At 37.4% G+C, this 19,316-nt stretch overlaps 2 protein-coding genes across 3 annotated transcripts in view; one reads left to right on the top strand and one right to left on the bottom strand.

Annotated features, from left to right (window-relative positions):
- The window catches only part of LOC125240092 (zinc finger protein 62 homolog), a 31,818-nt gene extending 12,898 nt beyond the window's left edge, over positions 1-18,920 (top strand). Inside the window, exons 8-14 of the mRNA XM_048147938.1 lie at positions 8,177-8,335; positions 12,787-12,922; positions 13,816-13,869; positions 14,599-14,661; positions 15,076-16,269; positions 17,046-17,720; positions 18,160-18,920. Coding sequence (XP_048003895.1) covers positions 8,177-8,335; positions 12,787-12,922; positions 13,816-13,869; positions 14,599-14,661; positions 15,076-16,269; positions 17,046-17,720; positions 18,160-18,776 — 2,898 coding nt within the window. The 3' untranslated portion in view covers positions 18,777-18,920. The remainder of the gene's footprint in view (positions 1-8,176; positions 8,336-12,786; positions 12,923-13,815; positions 13,870-14,598; positions 14,662-15,075; positions 16,270-17,045; positions 17,721-18,159) is intronic.
- On the bottom strand, positions 2,222-7,091 carry LOC125239620 (zinc finger protein 235-like). Of its 2 annotated transcripts, none has more exons than XM_048147235.1 (5): positions 6,878-7,091; positions 5,616-5,751; positions 4,854-4,907; positions 4,148-4,204; positions 2,222-3,507 (listed from the first exon to the last, which is right to left on the bottom strand). In XM_048147235.1, the coding sequence occupies exons 1-5, from the start codon at positions 7,004-7,006 to the stop codon at positions 2,273-2,275; spliced, it is 1,611 nt and encodes a 536-aa protein (XP_048003192.1). In that variant the 5' UTR covers positions 7,007-7,091; the 3' UTR covers positions 2,222-2,272. The 2 variants fall into 2 exon arrangements, with proteins under 2 accessions (XP_048003192.1, XP_048003193.1); XM_048147236.1 differs by having other exon boundaries at positions 2,222-3,501.
- Positions 18,921-19,316: the final 396 nt, after the last annotated feature.

Raw genomic sequence — 19,316 nt, 5'->3', positions numbered from 1 at the left:
TATAAGTTTTTACCGTACCGTAAAAAGGGAAAACCGGAATCCTTATAGGATCACTCGAGCGTCTGTCTGTCCGTCTGTCACAGAATTTTTTTTTCTGGAATATGTTTGTTTTCTAAAGTACGAAATATTAAAATTTGCAAGGCAGTTCATACTTTTATACCTACCTTTTTTTTATCTTTATGTTAACTATCAAACTTTAATTTCTGGTTATATAGAACTAACATTAACGAAATCTGTAGTTGGTAGTAAAGTTATCGCCATTTACTTTTGGCTATACCAGTGCCGGCCCGTACACTCTAACAGGGTAGAGCGAGTTTGAGTTTCGGCGCCCTAATGGGTAGTTCAGGCTAGAAAAAAACATCGCGAGCGTAGCGAGCGCGAAAATTTTTCCACTTTTATACGTCCCTGGGGCTGATAATAGTTATTAAGTACATAACATAGGAAACAAAATGGAGTACCTAGTCTATCAGAGCAGAGTAGTTATGAGCAAGTTGCGGAAACTTTCCAAAAACTCTTAAATTTCATGAAACTTTCACGAAAAATAAAGGGAATTAAAATTGATGAAATACTAAACGCGAGCGAAGTGAGCGCGAAATTTTTTCTTTGTTGTCAGCGTCGGGATGCCCATTTAGGTGTTTTGCCACTACATGCCTTTAGGTTTCCAAGTGTTTTGAAGTTCTTTCATCGTCACGCATATTATCCTCCTATGCTCCTTTGACTCATGCCAAATTGCGCCTCTATGTGACGTTATGCGCCATTGGCTTTATGAGGAACTCCGCTTTGGATTGTCGGATAGATACTTAAATTTGGACAGCGACGTAACTTTGTCTTTGTCGTTTTCACATCGCCCTAGCAAAAGCAAATTATGAATTATTGTATATGGTGACATTGTGGTGCAACTTTCCAGTTAATCTGAATCACAATAATTGAATTTATTCCCGACCCCCTTCGCCATTTTGGAATATGTGGGTAGGGCACGCAATGTAAAAAAATCTGATTTTTCCACATTTACGATTTTGGGCCAGATAAGGTCAGCTAGAGCATGAAGATATCTCTGAGTCTCTGACATCTCTCATTAGCAATCACTGGGATGGAGGCCAGGTACTATACATGTAATGAAAAGTCTAAAGTGACAATTTTAAGATGCCTTAAAATCACTACCGGGAATCGATCTTTGCTGTCATGGATGTGGTCAACCCATCAAGAAATCATATTATTTTTTAATACTTTTTGATTTTTTTCTTGATGCCAAGTTTTTCCCTGACCTCCAAATCATTTCCCTGACTTTCCATGACCACTATGAGCTTCCCTGACTTTTCCCTGACTTTACCTGACTTTCCAGAAAGTGGACACCCTGTGGCATAATGTGTAGTTTTTAAGTTTATTACAAATAAATATTTTGATTATGATTATTAATTATGTACAGCTATTAACAGTGCTGGATTAAAATAGTGACGTCAAGGAAAGGGCCACTAAGAAAACGGAGTAGGCAGAGGTAAACCTGTTACCCGATGGGAAGACGAAATAAAAAATGTCGCCGGTCAAAACTGGATGCAAATAGCCCAGGAGAGAGACGAGTGGAAAACTCTGGAGGAGGCCTTCACCTGCGAGGACGGGGTTCTTGCAAGATATTAAAAACTATAGAAATTATTAAAATTAGCAATAAATAAAAGGCTATTTTATTTTATTTATTACCAGACAAAGTTAAGTAATACAAAAAAAATCATAGTTTCAAAATGCATTGGTTCTGTTTTGACATATATTTTGGTTAATAATTGAAAAAGTAATGCGTATTTTTTGAAATAACACTAAATAAAATATTTTATATAAATTAAACATTTTTTATAATAAAATTGTATTTTTTTATATGATAACATATTCAGACATCACAATGGTCCATAACTTCTAACAATTAATACATATAAGCTAACTTTATTTAATTAAGATAAAATAATTTGACATTTTACTACTCACGTAAATACATATATTAGTTTTTATAGTAACTTCCTTCAAAATGAGGAAAAATTAACAAGTAAGGCACTGGTCCCACTGCGAGCTAGTAAGCTAGGAGCTATCGGCTAAGGCGATATTGATAGGTCACCGCTGGGCTAGTAACTACATATAAACATCACCGTGTCTCTTTTATTTACACGGGAGTAATTATCTCTTGTTCGTTTTATAGCCAGTTTTTAGCCGTTTTAGGACCAGTACCTAATTAGCGACGGAATCCTGTATCTTATAAACTGGCTGGTATGTTTATTTATTATATGCATTATTTGATTACCACAAATTTATTAGGTTTCTCATTATGAACACGTATCAGATGTTTCCTAACACCTTCAGGTCGAACAAATTTCATTTGACAAATTTCACAAACATATGGTTTCTCTCCAGTATGAGTTCTATAATGGAATTTCAAGGCGGATAATTCAGCAAACCCTTTTTTACATATATCGCAAGGATATGGTCGTTCGTCGGTGTGCAGTCTCCTCACATGTATATATAAAGCATTCTTATGTCTAAATTGCTTGTCGCACACTTTACAAGAGTGTAGCTTCAGCCCGCTATGTATAAGCATGTGATTTCGCAAAATTGTTGAGCGTCCAAATCGCTTGTGACATATTTCACAGGAGAAGCGTTTGTCGCCTTTGTGTATTTCAATATGACGTTTAAAACTCGATCTGTGAGTAAATTGTTGGCCACAAACTTCACAGGCGTGTTGCTTTGTGTTTTCGTGTACCTTCATATGCACCTCTAAATACTTCTTCACTCGGAATTTCTTATGACACGTTTCACATTCGAAGGGTGTTTCATTAGTATGTATTTCTCTATGATTTTTCAAGACACCTTTTAATGCAAACTGTTTGTGACATATTTCACACTCGTATGGTTTTGGGTCCTCCTGTTTTCCTTCATTTTTTTCTTTCTCGTTTTTATCATGTAGTGCCTTATGTTTGTAAAAATTTCCTTGTAAAGCAAACCGTTTCCCACAAACATCACAATCGTACTTTTTGTCGACAGGATCAGATTTGAAATGACTCTTTTTATGAAAAGTCAAGTGGCTTTTTTCTCTGTATTTTTTGTTGCACATATCACACGCGTAAGGTCTTTCCCCGGTGTGTATCCGCATATGTACGATCCACTGGTTTTTATGGAGGAATCGCGCGTTACATACTTCGCAGGAGAATTTGAATTTTCCCATGTGGTAGGCGTAATGAGTATTCAAGTGGCTTTTTTGTACGAATCTTTTATCGCACACGTTGCATGCGTAAGGTTTCTCTCCGGTGTGGCAGCGGCGATGGATTGTCAGTTTAAATTTTGCATTTGGGTTGTCGAAGGTTTTTTGGCATATATCGCAGGTGTGTTCTTTAGGGTGACTGGGAACTGGAGCTAGCTCGGAATTGTCAAGGTTATTTTGAGTAGGATCGCGCGCAGATGTAGGGCTGGACGTTGGCACAACGGGTTCTGCTGAAGGCGTTCTCGGTTGCTTGTGTAAGGCCACTGAAACTGACAATAATATTTACAACTTAATTATTCAGACTGGGGCCCATTTCTCGAAGCTACAAGTTACAAGTGGTAGTCAATGTCTAATAATATGACAAGTTGGAAAGAGACTTCCGCTTGTGACTTGTAACTTTCAATTTTGAGAAATGGGCCCCTGGTATGCCATGTTGAAATTTCCAGTAATAAATTTTAATGAAACTTTTACGTTGCAGGTGGTTGTCAGGCAAAAGTATAGATGTAAATCTTACATCCATAAAGAAATCTTCAATATTTTTATTAATACAGCCGCGTTGAATATATCAGTTTAATAAGCTGGAGCATTTTTTTATACAAGACTTGTACAAAATGTACCGGTTGTATGGTAAGCTTATAGGAATCGACTAAAAGTGGTCATGTGGACCTTAACATAGGAATAAGTATATATGTACGCCCAAGGGACTATCCCCACACACAGGCGATGCATATCTTAAGACGCGGAACGCGTCGCCTGGGCGTCCTTCCTATACAAAATGTACTGAGATGTTTTTCAAATTACACTCGGGCGGCGCGGCGCTGACGTCCGTTCCGCGTCTTACGACGTGCGTCGCCTGAGTGTGGGTTGCGACCAATGCATCTGTAAATGTGTACAATAGACATCAAGTACCTGAAACGATTTCGCCATCTGCCATCTCGACCTCTGACTTTTCCACTTTAATATCATCTGCATTAAAAAACAAATATTTGTTTTAGCAATTATGCTTGCTACTGCTAACATACTTATCCAGACTCATATTATAAATGGGAAATTGTGTGCCTGTTTGTTTGTGGAAAAGAGTGCAAGGGTCTGTTTGTTTGTCCCTCTTTCACAGCAAAACGGAGCGACGAATTGTCGTGATTTCTTAAGTGGAGATAGTTGAAGGGATGGAAAGTGACATAGGCTACTTTTTGTCTCTTTCTAACGCGAACGAAGCCGCGGGCAAAAGCTAGTCATATATAATATAGTAAATTGTTGTCTTATAAGTGAAATTTTGTAATTTCTTTAGACAATAAATATTCTTTAAACCGAATATTTGTAATATTAATGAACAGACACATATATGAATTCATTGAGCTTAATTGCGGTTGATAAAATAATAAGTATAGGTATTTATTAAGTGTAATATTAATACAACAATACAGTACAGCAGGGTTTCAGGGTAAGACAGTCTAATAGTACATTTTACGATACAACTGCGTAAAAAAGGAAGTTAGAAACGTGTCGATTTAAAACACTCCCTTCGGTCGTTTTTTAATTTATGGCCACTCGTTTCGAACTTCCTTTTTTTCGCACTTGTATCGTAATGTACTATTATGATGGTAATAATACTCACTTAAAATTGTTTCTTCCCCAGAAGCTTTTTCCAACTTGATTTTTAACTTGTTACCTGTTGAACACAATAATCATATATTTGGTTGAGTTAGTGAATGTTTATGAATGAACATGTGTTATGATTATTGCATAAAGGTTGGGTTAGTGAATGTTTATGTTGGTCATGAGAAAAATAACATTAACAAACAATACCCATTACATAATGACTATGCCTTGACTTGTTGTTGGCTCATTAAAATGTTATCAGACACAAACTAGCTTAGTGTTGGTAGAATTTTTTTGTAAGGGGCTTTTTCATAACTAGCGTAGGTAAATGTGGTGGCATTCTGGACAGAGCGGGCAATGGAGTCATTATTATCTACTAACTTTTTGTTCTTACTAAAGTAATCAATGGCTTAAGACCTCCTGAAAACAGGTAAAATATTGAGTGTCCCATTTCTGGGGAATGGCAGGTCCTCTTCTTTCTTCTAGACTCTAGACCATAGCAGCTTAAATTTTCAATTCCTTTTTGGACTGTCATTGTTATATTGAGGTAATTGAGGCATTAAACTATATACTTTTAGTTTAAAAACTTTGGCACTACTTGAATAAGAATTAAAAAGTGTAATACTTATGTTTTAGATAAATCATTTAATTGTTATTAATTTAATCATAAAATGTACCTTAAAGACTCCATTACCCGCTCTTTCTTCTTCTTTGGAAAGCCACCACCATACTCTACGCATAGCACCATCAAGTTAGGTATAATACACACGCATCTTACTTGCAGTGATGACTCCCTTGAGTCGTGCATGTAGTTCAGCCTGGCAGCGCTGCACTTGCAGCTTGAAGTCGCTCGCCTCCCGCAGCCGCCCCACGCACACCTCGCAGATGCCACATTCATCATTCCCCAAACCTAGCTGAACATTAAACATCACTTGTTTATATTTTAAGCGGGTTGCTCACATTTTACTCAAGTTGAAATAACTCTCAACATGTTTTAATCCATTTCCGAGGAAATGAATTTTGGAAATGGATAGAAACATGTTGAGTGTTATTTCAACTTGGGTAAAAACGTAAGTAACCCGCTTAAAAAACACTTGTGTAGTTTAGAATGTTGGCTTATAATTAGTGATGGGCCGAATATGGATTTTGCCGAATATGAATATTCGGCCGAACATTCGGTTCAGCTCTTACCGAACCGAACATTCGGCCGAATATTCGGTTACGCCATACTTTTAAAGTGGATGTTAAGATTAAAACTAGTTAATGATTGATAACGGTTACATATGTCACTACAACTTTGTTCTTATGAATTATGATTTAGTGGATAACTAAAATTCAGTTATAATAATTCTGAACTCTTCTCAACTCTTAAACTACGGTCTTTTAACTTTTTTTTTAAACAATTGTATTTACATTTTGAATTTTTGACGCATAATTATCTCTTTTTAGTAGTTCCTTAGAAAACTATACTAAAATAGGAGCTTATTATCCAATGGAATACGTAAGATCTTCATACATTTGCTTTGCTTTGTTTATTCGGTAAATATTCGGCAATTCAACGAACATTGAAAAACTTGCCGAATACCGAATATTCGGCCCATCTCTACTTATAATATATTTGGATTAAATTATAAACTACAACTTTGTTTTAATTGTACCATTAATAATATCTAAACTGGCTAAAATCCAAATCAAACATTATATGAACATTTCACTTGGCATTTTTATTATTATTTCCGGGTCTGAAGTTTCTGCAAGGCAAGGATGAAGCAAAATCGCAGTTTCCTCTATGTAAATATTCTTAGCCTGCCTGTTCCAAATGTTGACTGGGCCGGCTCTATTTCTGACGTGAATCCAGAACAGGGTCTAAGGGGGAGCGAACCGTAGCCCATGTCCCGGGTGTCAAGTCCGTTATCGTGCCTCGGCTGACGCAGTGCGCGCCTTTTGTATGGCCAAGCAAGCTGCTTATTACCTCGCTCTGTGTGCCGAATATTCGTGGCACTTCTAACCCTATGCATCTACGAAACCATGAAAGCTTACATTTATATTAAAGCAGTCTCTTAGCATTTCGTAGTATATCTCTGTTTTGCCGAGATGTTTATACACAATTTTGAGCCCCTTTGCTGGAGGATGCACCAGGCAACAACTACACGAATGTAATTCCTCCATTATGTACGGTGTTGGTACTGGCAATTGTATCACAATGAATAAACACACTAATCTATATTTATACCACTTTGTACAGACATATGAATTTCGGGAGCGGTTCTCTCGAATATCTCGAACCCATGACATTGACATACAGTATCCATAGACAAGACATCAGATTTTTACTATTAGTGATTCATAATTCATAATTCATAATTCTTTATTCGCATTTAAAAAGTGTTAACTGATAGGTCTTACATAAATTGTGTGTACCAACTTTTTAGCTGTGTTTTGTCAAATTATACAATAACAAAACTACATTAAAAATTAACTTAATTACTTATTATTATTAAACTAAGATATTACAATTTTACACTTTAATCGAGTAGAACAGTTTTGCCATTAGCCATTTGTATAGTGCATTTTTAATGCACTGCAGATGCTACTGCAGATGGGCTAGTTTGTCAAGTCAAAACTTGCCAAGTTTTTACCATTATCTCTGTAATCAAATACTATGTAAACTCTACGAGTTAATACGTGCAGCTCGGTGCCAAAGTTGGCAACAGGCACACTAGCGCTCCTAGCGGCATGAGTTGATCAAAATAGTTTAGTTTCATACAGCATAAAATTAAAAAAAATTACAAATTCTTATTTTTTAGTTTTATTCCGTCTAAAAATGTTAAAGTAGATCAAGTAATAGCATTTTCTATTTTAATTTACTCAAATAAAAGTCTGAACAACTACTTTGATCAACTCGAACCGCTAGATGGCGCTAGTAAAATTGTTGCCGCTCAATTGTATGGGAAACGTCAGAAGCTGCACGTATTATAGTATATAGTATTTGGTTATATTTTCAACTTGCCGACTTTTTCTATTGTCTAAAATGGACTAAATAATCAACAGAAACTTGGCACACAAACTTGGCTATCAATAGTAGAGGTACATCCTATAGAGTGGCAGTCTTGTATACAATATTTGTAACTAACTTTTTGTAAATAAATATTTGTGTTTTTATAGTAGAGGTACAGCACTACAGTTAATAAAAAAAAACTTCACATTGTCTATAATGTCTATGACTATGTCAAATTTGTTGTATATTTTCTGTCTAATTTTAATATTTCTGCATGAAATTCATCATTAGATGTGTTTAATATATATTATAAAGTTCCAGTAGTATTAAGCTGTTTGTGACCCATTGTCAGTGCATTTATATATTTGGTAATGGAGCAGTTACATTCATGTACTTGCTGCCTGGTGCGGCCGCCGGAAAAGGGCCTTAAGATTATGTATAAACATCTCGACAAAACAGAGGTATATTACGACATGCTGAGAGACTGCTTCGATATTAATGTAAGTAAACAATTACACAATAAATTGTACACAGTATTATAAGAATAAATACCACAGACATTTCGCTGCCGCTTACTGACATCCTATTTCTATGGTAAATACGGACTAACTAATATTTGTAGTATCTTCTTCTTCTTCTCAGCATATTTGCGTCCACTGCTGAACATATGCCTCTTTCATGGATTTCCATTCTGTTCTATAAGCGGTGGTTCTGTGCCAGGTCGGCCCAGGTGTGCCCTGCCGTCTGTTTGATGTTGTCGCTACATTTTTGGTGGAGATGCTTAAAACCGAACTTAAAGCGGTCTGTCGGTTGCGGTTGACGTCTTTGGAGAGATAAAGGAATTAAGTATGAACTTAATATTGAGAATTTTCTGTTCAACTCAATTTTTTTTTTGGTTTGGGTATGCCCATAGTGGTGTATACACATGGGTAGTTATGACCATTGTGGTGGGTATAGACAGGTAGTAATATTACCTACCCAACCATGAAGAGAATGTGCACGTCTCGAGCTCCGTACTTAATGTTGCACGGAGGACCGGCCGACAGATGAGTTTTATTTGTTCTATAAGTCTAAATTTTTTAAACATTGGCAACACTGCTCTGTCCACGTTCGGAAATACACAACTCATCACGTTCGGAATTTATTATATAAATCTGTCATTCTGTGCACCTTACTTCGTTTGTTTTATTACAAATTAATTTAGGTGTAAGGATAATAATAAATATTAAAACATTTACTTGTTTTATTTCCCTCACGGCTATATTTACGGTGCGGTATATTTGTTGTGTCTGGAACGAATCGGCAGCGGACACGACAGATTGATAGGTCAGGTCGTGTAAAGGAGGCTTAAGAAATAGAGTGAAGTTTAGTCTATGGCTTAAGTTTTGTAAACTTACCCGGTTTTCTTTTCGTTTTCGCGTGCTGTGATAAAAGTTTGTTTCTAGAAGTAAAAATTAAATAAAACTGTGCAATTACTTAATTTAGGAGTGCTAAAGTGTGTGAGCAGATTGCTAAATAACTCGCTGTAAGTAATAAATTTAAGACGACTTCACTATTAAGTAAATATAGTAATTAACATCTTCTTGTAAAACTAGCAAACTTCTATGGTTTAAAGTGGACTTAAAATCAATGCATTTCATTGCAGATTAGCATCAAATAGGACACACATAAGATTAATAAGTAAATGAAGAGTATCAGTAGCTTGCATTGCGTACAAAATGGACCTTTTACTTTCAACATTAGAATTGCGCTTAGAGAGGCTAACAGAAGCTTTAACGGGAGCCGCCGAGGCTCTTCATAGTATGGGGACCGGCGTAGAAAGGGACAGGATAGTTGCCGTCAAAATTAATGTTAATAATAGATTATCGTCGTTCACAACAGACCTCAACAGATATTTGTCTGGTGATAGCGCCAATGTAAGAGAAGATCTTTGGAAACAGTGTCGCGACGTGCAGATTAAAGCGGAGGACGTGCTAACGGAATTGGAAATTGCCATGAAACTCTACTGCCACGAAGGAGATAACAATAATAGGACACGTCTACCTAAATTAGAACTCGGCAAATATAATGGTGATGTCCTAAAGTGGAATACATTCTGGGACAAGTTTGCAGCCAATGTAGACAATAAGGATATTGCCAATGTGGAGAAGCTCTCATACCTGCTAGCATCTTTGGAGGGACCAGCCCTTCAAGCAGTTGAGGGTTTGGAGACAAATACTGGCAGAGAAAAACGATGGATTTGTCTTATGACATGCCTAGCAGTTCGTGCTGTACATTTGGAGTTGGTCAAGGCTTTGACAGCTGAGGAGTGTTTGCTAGCGATACGGCGTTTCGTAGCTGCTAGAGGACCACCTAAAGTATTGATATCTGACAATGCACTACAGTTCAAGCTGACGAGTGAAGTACTGATCAAGTCATACTGCCAGGAGAAACATATCAAGTGGAAATTCATTACGCAGCTTGCACCCTGGCAAGGCGGTTTCTATGAACGTTTAGTTGGACTGGTGAAACACTGCTTGAAGCGCACACTTGATAAGCATTTATTAACTGATGGTCAAATGCAGACAGTAGTGAAGGAGATTGAGGCTGTCTTGAACACTAGACCTTTGACTGCAGTGGGTTCTGACCCAGAGGCAGTGCTGCGGCCAGCAGATTTTCTATCCCTAGGTGAGTGCCTAGAGATAAACTCAGAACTTTGCGAAGGAACCTCACAAGGCACCAATACGAAAGTCGACTTGGTCGAAGGCTGGAAGAGAGGTCAGAGGATACTTAACGAATATAAAGAGATGTTCACCAACCAATACCTACCAAGTCTGCGGGATAGATTCAGCCACTCTCATAAACAACCGCGAGTGATATCTAAGAAGTCTCCAGAAGTTGGTGACATCGTTCAGATCAAGAATGACTCCAAACATAGGATCAATTGGAAGGTTGGCAGAATTTCAAGCTTGATCCGAAGCCATGACGGTGAATGCCGAGCAGCCAAAGTGGTAGTTGGGAATACAGAATTCACGAGATCCATAGCACACCTGTATCCGTTAGAGTCTGACACGTACGGCCCAACAGATTATGCACGTTTACCAACACAAGACACTGAAATGGCAGAGATACCAGCTGAGCCAATGGAGATAGTTGAAATTAGAGAACCCCCGAAAGTACCTGATACGATGGTATCTCCTGAGCCCGAGATGGAGATTGATGAGTTAACAATCCCTACTGAATCGACAATCGAGAGAGAAGTTGTGTTAGATTCTGAAACTAGTCCTATGCAAACTGAGCAAGCTTCTGATAATGATATACCCGACGAGACAGAAGTGAAAGAGACAATTGTTATGGAAGACCAGCCACAGGAAGTGACTAGAGCAAGGCGGAACGCTGCCATTTGGGCTAGAGAACGAATAGCCGAATGGACGCGCCAGTTGATGACGCTACTTATGTGATCTTCTCGCCTTCGGGAGTGTCGCGGAGATCGCGAAGTCTGTTATTGTGGTATGTATCCAAACCGTCACTCTTAGCGTATTCTTCACTGGTAACACTGGCGATGGAGGTGAGCAAGTGTCAGAGGTGACCGCGGGGAGAAAAGAGCGGAAACGAGTTGAGACACGTGGAGAGAGATGCTCTGAGTACTGGTACGTAATTCGCCGTGTGGCACGTGTACGACGCTCTTGGTAAGTGAGACATTGCTATATTTGATATACTCATGGATATTGCAGTGACCATGAGTGAACGGCTACCTTGAGATAGAGCTGAGTTGTTGAGTGTACTCATCGCAAGTTCTTGACCATCTGGCTCGGAGATGTTGTTTCCACCGTCACCTCGGCTTCCCAGTCTAGGTCTCCACAGCAATATTTGTACTATAACTTAGTAAAATAAAGCAACTTTAGATCTGAAAGATCTTTTACCATATTAAGTTTCATGATGAAATTCTACGCCCAATCCTGGCCTCAGGCTCACATTCAAACATGATGCTTTAGTTAGATCACATTATTTTGTTGTATTTACATATTATTTTATTGCAATGTTGACATGTTAAAGGCCCTATGGCCTAATCTAATATAGGTTAAGTTAAGGCCTCAACCACATCTGACAAAGACATCATCGTCACACAGCAGACGACTATGGAACTTCACATACAATAAAATTTAACAAACACCTTAACGGTGACAGAGGGTTTGATGCAACCCGCCCTAGGTATGTTATCTGTAGTGACATTTTAGAGTCTTTTACACCTCTGAAGTTTAATATTTTAGATTATTTAAGTTTGTATTTTTAACCCCCGACGCAAAAACGATGGGGTGTTATAAGTTTGATGTGTCTGTCTGTCTGTCTGTGTGTGTGTCTGTCTGTGGCATCGTAGCTCCCGAACGGATCAACCAATTTAGATTTAGTTTTTTTTTTCTCAATGCTGAGTTAGTCGGGAGTGTTCTTAGCCATGTTTCATGAAAATCGGTCCACTATGTGTATGGTCGGGACTTTGTTCAAAATTTTAATTTTAAGATGTAATTAAATTAGACATTTTCTTTACATCTCATATTCATTTTAATAGCTTTCTATTTTAGTTGAATTCATATTATTCATTATAATCTTGAACATAATGTTGACATGACATTGTAAAAGTGCTCCTGTGGCTTATTTGCTGAATAAATGTTTTGTACATCTATTTTTACCAATGTAAATCAGTCTTCATGCATAAATCTAGGAAGGAGAATTGGAACTATAAAAAAAAAAACATTTATTCATGTACCAAAAATAGCAGTTATAAACAGGCCATAAACTATATTAACACAAAATAGGGAGATCCTGTATCTCAGGCAGAAAAAATAACTTACAAACTAAAACAGGGAAATTATTTGATATCATGTGTATTCAACTAACTAAACTATGTTTCCATGGAGAAGTGAATGGCCACTTTCCTCTTTAGTAACTACTTTATTTTCATTTCAACTTCCAGCTCAGCATGGCAAATGAGGAGTGTGGCATCTGCGAGGTGTGTGTGGGACGGCTGCGGGACGCGACTGACTTCAAGCTGCAAGTGCAAAGCAGCCAGACAAAGCTGCAGGCAAGGCTTAAGAAAGGGGTAATGTCAAGTAAGTTACAACACACTAACATATTATCTGGTCTCTTTGAGACCTATAAATGCAACCATGTAAATGGTAACAAATGTTTTGATAAGTTTAAAAGACCATGAACTACAAAAATGAAGAAAATCTGCCATAGAATTTAATTAGTTCTATGGGCGCCAAGCTTAATTCCATGTCAGAACTATTTTAATCAGTGTCATCATCCTTTATTACCTAGGCAATAAAATATAACCATAGATTAAAATATAAGAAGACTATACCATCCCATACATTAAAATGCGACTGCCTAAGATCGCGCATACACCACACCACACATAGATGGCGCCACAAAAAAAATTGTCTTTTAGCTTTCGATTATATTTGTAGATGGCGTTAAGTGTCACTTTTGACATAGATTTATGGATCGAAAGTGACACTAAACGCCAATCTACAAATCGATGGCTACAAGGCATATTTTTGTGGCGCCATCTATGTGTGGTGTAGTGTACGTGCGTTCTTAGGCAGTCGCATTTTAATGTATGGAATGTATGGGACTTAAGAAATGACTCCTACCTACATAAATAAAATTATACCCTATGTTGTTTATAAATAAAATATTTTAAAACTAAGTAAAGACTATAATAGAACTAGTTTTATTGAATATTTTTTGATTTGTTCTTTTTTTTTCAATATAAATTATAAATTGAAATAGATATCATACACAAAAGAAAAAACGGCAAGGCCCACTGGTGGCCGAGCCGGGAATCGAATCCGGGTCTTAGCTTACGCGGCTAACGTCTTTACCACTAGACCACACGCCCGCCCAGTGGGCCTTGCCATTTTTTCTTTCGTGTATCTGTATGATATCTATTTCAATTTATAAAGACTATAATGTTACTTAGGTGTTTTTGTACCCACAGGTAACAAGATAGAAATCAAGGTGGAAAAAGCCCCTGAAGGTGAAACAATTATACGTGAGTATTATCCCTGACAATTAAGTTGCTATTCTAACTGTTTCTTGTATGCTTCATGGGCGAATCAACTTTCTGACCACTCAAATCTGTCTAGGTTTTAAATTTAATTGTAAAATTTCACCATTTAATAATGGATTTTATACTTTTGGTGTATGTATGTGCATTCAAAACCCTAATTGTTAAACCCAATATAGTGAATGGTTACGAGACATATCTCATATATTTCCATTGGAAAAACAACCAAAGAGAAAAAAAAAACAAATTTCATGTCAGTCATAAAAAAGGACTTATATTGACCGGGATATAGACCGTGATATTTGATTTTTGTATATCCCGGTCAATATAAGTCTAATGAAAATAACCGTGAATCATTGAAAACTTTTATTTTAGTCATGAAATAAACGTATTTTTCAGTACAGATGGTTTCGAACTTCCTTTTTTACGCGCTTGTATCGTAATGTACTATTTCAGTACAGATGGTGTGTTTTTTACGCACTAGTGCGAGTAGTGGTTCATTATATGTCAGATCGAAACTTTGGAGGGCCATGTGTACTGTAAAACGTCGTACGATACACGTGCGAAAAGGAAATTTGTAACTCGTGTCGATTTAAAACACTTTCTTCGGTCGTTTTAATTTATCGCACTGGTTTCGAACTTCCTTTTTTACGCACTTGTATCGTAATGTACTATTTCATAGCAACTGTATACAAGTGTTTTTGTTTCCTTCAGGCGATATCAAGATGGAGAAGGCTGATGTCGAGATAGTAGATGACGATGATGAGTTCGCTTCAGGTACTGAATGTACAGTCCTATAAAAATGCTGGACCTTTAGAAATAAAACTATGGAAACGGATTATATCGCTTATAATGAATTTACAATTCATCCGTCCATGTAATCCGTTTCCATAGTTTTATTTCATGAGTAACTATCGCGGTAACCGAAAACAATATTAGGACCTTTAGAATTAAGCTCATACCTAATAGATAAAAATAAATAAATAAATATTATAGGACATTCTACACAGATTGACTGAGTCCCATGGAATATAAAACCAAAATTAACGACCAGGCTCCTTTTAGAGGTATACACGTTAAGATGCAACACGCTTGTATGCAATGGAAATAATTCACCAACAACCATAATTTACTATTGCAAACGTCCTTGACTTAGTTCGTTAAAGTAAAGGTTTTAATTTTTCTTTCCAGATTCAGTGGCTATACAAAACGGACCGACGACATCTACCACTGCACAGGTCACGCTCAACCCCAGTCCTTCAGTGTCGAATTCGACCCTCACCGTCCACGAGCATTCCCAGTCAACTTCAACCAGCCAATCGAAACGGCAGGCGTGTGACATATGCCAAAAAAAGTTCGCAAACCGATATCAGCTAGCCATTCATCGCCGCTCACACACTGGAGAAAAGCCTTTCGCATGCAGCGTATGCGACAAAAAATTCATACAAAAAGCAACCTTAAATATTCATTACGCACTCCACCTGGGGAAGTTTAACTTCTCTTGCGAAGTATGTGACGAGCGATTCCTTCATAAAAACCAATACATCTTACACATGCGGATACACACTGGTGAAAAACCGTTTGCTTGTGATATGTGCGATAAGAAATATAGACAAAAAGGCGAATTAACTATTCATAAGAGAAGTCATTTCAATACTGATACCGTGGACAAAAAGTATGCTTGCGACGTTTGTGGGAAACGGTTTGCATTACAAGGGAATTTATTTAATCATAAAGAACGACACGAGAAAGAGGAAAAGGCAAAGAAAGAAGGGAAACAGAAGGACCCAAAACCATACGAGTGTGACATATGTTTCAAACGATTTGCGTTGAAAGGTATTTTAAAAGGTCATAAAGAAATACACTCACAAGGACCCCCTTTAGAATGCGATGTGTGTCATAAGAAATTTCAATTGAAGAGGTATTTAGAAAATCACATAAAGGTGCACGAAGAGACGAAGGAACACGCCTGTGAAATTTGTGGCCAACAATTTACACACAGGGCGAGTTTTAAACGTCATATTAGAAATCACACGGAAGAAAAACCCTTCGCCTGTGAAGTATGTCAGAAGCGATTTGATCGCACTGCGACTTTACGAGACCACATGCTTATACATGCCGGGATTAAGCTACACACTTGTAAAGTATGTAATAAGGAATTTAGGTTAAAGTCGACACTAGACATTCATATGCGACGATTGCACACCGACGAACGACCATATACCTGCGATGTGTGTCATAAGGGGTTCCCTGAGCTATCCGACTTAAAATACCATTATATGTCGCATACTGGAGAAAAGCCGTTCGGTTGTGAAATATGTCCAATGAAATTTGCTCGACGTTCTCATCTCAAGAGGCATCTCACAAGTGTTCATAAAGAGACACTTTCCTAATTTGTTTACACATTAGGAATTATTTGCACGTTTCCATTTTAGCTTACTCGAGGTACTATTGTGTATATATCTATATACAGTATAGTACCTCGAGTGGTATGGAGACGACGCTAATATTTAAGTGTTAGTCCTCGGTTCAACCAAAAATTTATTTTTGACAACCCTAGTAAGGGGAAAGGGACAAGACGTTTAGCTTCCAAATTTAGGTTTTGTAGATAATTGTGCTTGTGTTGAACATTTCGTTGTGAATGAATGAATGAATTAATGTCAATCTTAGTGCCAAGTAGCACTAGACCCTACTCATAGTGTTGTATTCCTGCCGGTGAGTAAGGCTGCCAGAGTTCAACGAGGGTGCGGTGTGCTGGGTACGTAGCCAAATTGCACAAACGCTCACGAAACGAAACGCTCGTAGATATCTATCTCTATCGCTCTTGCGTATTGGCGCGACAGAGCCAGACTACCTTTCGCGGCGTTTCGTTTTCGTTTCGCGTCGGAGAAATGCCATCCGGCTACGGCACCTGGTGATTGAAGGATCTACGGAACTAATTTGTTCCGTCTATTCCTTTGAGTCGTCGGCATCCCCAACCCTCCTCGGAACTTGTAGTATTTTTTGTTGCCACCAACGTAGTATAAAAAAAATGGTAACAACGTTCACTAGGCTCATCTTGTGTTAATTAATGAGTTTTGCTTATCACTGGCTGGACGATGTTCACAAATCTCATGTTATTTGTTATGGCAAACTTTAATTTAATAAAAATAATTAATGCAATTCATGTTTTTATTTTTCTACCAGTTCCTTTGAAAATAGGTATGGTGTAGAGGTGTTACATGAATTTGTTATACACATGCGGATACACACCGCTGCAAAACCCTTTTCGTGTGATATATGCAATAAGAAATATAGACAAAAGAGTCACTTAACTGTTCATAAAAAGACACATTTGAAATTTGATCACAGTCAAGTAGAGCCAGGAGAGATAACAGCTTGCAAGAGAGAGTCTGCAGATGACCCTATAAATCCACTATCTGCAGATCAACAAGTATTCACTTGCGATATATGCCGAAAACAATTTGCAGAAGAAAGCACTTATAATGCTCATAAGAATAATCATTCCGGTGACTACCCATTCAAATGCGATGTTTGTGAAAGGAAATTCAATACGCAGTTTGCGTTGAAAAATCATAAATTTGATCACACTGGAGGCAAACCTTTCAAGTGTGACAAATGCAGTAAAAGGTATACATCAAAATGTGCTTTAAAACTCCATTCGAAACTTCACGATGAGGATTATAAGTATTCGTGTGTCGTGTGTAACAAACGTTTCATTAAAAAGGACGCTTTGAGTATACATCTTGGAGTACACACTGGAGAAAAGCCTTATAACTGTGAGATATGTCAAATGAACTTCCGTTATAGATGTAGCTTAAAGAGACATCTATTATGTTTTTATTATGAGCGTCTTGAACCCGAAACCATTATTTACTAAAAATTGAAATGTACCTACTTTCGCGTGTGTAGTATGTAATAATGTTTTCAAACATATTTTTGTATAGTATTTATTCGTATTTACTCTTAATTTTTTTCTGATTGGTTATTTATATTAAGTATCATTTAACTAGCCATAAAATAAATGTCCTGTATTTAGTTATCACACATATTTTCTTGTACAAGACGTAATTGACTAATTAAAGCATTCTATGCACTTTAGAGTCATATTAGACAGTAAAAAACATGTTTTTAAATATGAAAGCGTCCTGGCCGCAACTAGGCCCTGCCGCCGCTTCTAAAAGTACGTGGCATGGCTAGCGCCCGCGCGCGTTTCCCGCGCAGCCCAGCCGCCCCGCTCGCCGCCTTAGACCATTGTCGTGGCTAGGCCGTTAGTCCAACACAACCAAGTTATGGACAAACAGTTCTGTTGCGACATTTGTGGGAAACGATTTGCACTACAAGGGACTTTAGCTAAGCATATGGATAGACATGCCGAGAAAGAAATGGAAGATAAAGCTTTAAGGGAAGGTAGAAAGGAATATATGTGTGAGATATGTAGCAAACGGTTTTCAACTAAAGGTATTTTAAGAAATCACAGTATAACACATTCAGATGAAAAACCATTCGAGTGTGAAACGTGTCATAAGAAATTCCGGAAGAAGAGGAATTTACAGGACCATATGATGGTGCACGAGGACTTTAAACAGCACGCGTGCGAAGTGTGTGGGCAGCAGTTTAGGCATAAGTCTGCCTTGACAGTTCATGTTCGAAGAGTTCACTCTACTGTAAAGCCGCATGCTTGCGATGTATGTAAAAAAGCTTTTCCGGTCCTTGCTGCATTGAAGGAACACTATCGTGTTCACACGGGGGAAAGACCATATGCTTGCGAAATATGCTACAAGAAATTTCAGCGACACAGTGGGGTGAAGAAACATCTTGTAAGCGTGCACCACGAGAAGCCTACGAGGTTTATTAAATTAAAAACAATGAATACTTATAGTTATACCTAAATAGAAAAGATGTCCGCAGTAGTATAAGGCTGTAACTATGTACATACCATAATTATAGTTTACATTGTGCAATTTATGTCATGTAGAAAGCTTAACATACTTATAGAATTGATGAAATCAGTAAATAATAGAAAAATATATTCACATTTCATGTCCCAGGTTTTTTTTTTCCTTATAAGTATTTCAAGTATATACAAATTGAATAAAAAAATGTATGTAAGTATTAGTTTAATTTTACAACCCAGTTTTACTTTTTGATGATGGAAAATATAATCATATTAATCATTTAAAATAGTTCGTGTTTTTTTATAACATTTGTTACAAATGTTATCTTTTTCGGATCTATCCTCAGATCTATATACAACTAAAAAATATTCCTGGCAGTTGACACCAATAATCTTTGCGATATTACCACAGTTAAAATGTATGTGGCGACCGGTCTGGCCTAGCGGGTAGTGACCCTGTCTGCTAAGCCGCGGTCCCGGGTTCGAATTTGAATAAGTATTTGTATATTATATATATCGTTGTCCGAGTACCCAC

Source organism: Leguminivora glycinivorella, chromosome 26 (assembly GCF_023078275.1).
Source record: "Leguminivora glycinivorella isolate SPB_JAAS2020 chromosome 26, LegGlyc_1.1, whole genome shotgun sequence".
NCBI lineage: Eukaryota > Metazoa > Arthropoda > Insecta > Lepidoptera > Tortricidae > Leguminivora > Leguminivora glycinivorella.
This window is presented reverse-complemented; position numbering and strand designations above follow the sequence as displayed.

Bases quoted from the DNA above. Each gene is read 5' to 3' on its own strand.
- LOC125239620 (XM_048147235.1), bottom strand. From the start codon at position 7,006: ATGGAGGAATTACATTCGTGTAGTTGTTGCCTGGTGCATCCTCCAGCA. The intron at 4,205-4,853 runs GTGAGTATTATT...TTTTTAATGCAG, and splicing joins TGGGGAAGAAACAATTTTAA to ATGATATTAAAGTGGAAAAG. The intron at 3,508-4,147 runs GTACTTGATGTC...TATTATTGTCAG, and splicing joins AGATGGCGAAATCGTTTCAG to TTTCAGTGGCCTTACACAAG.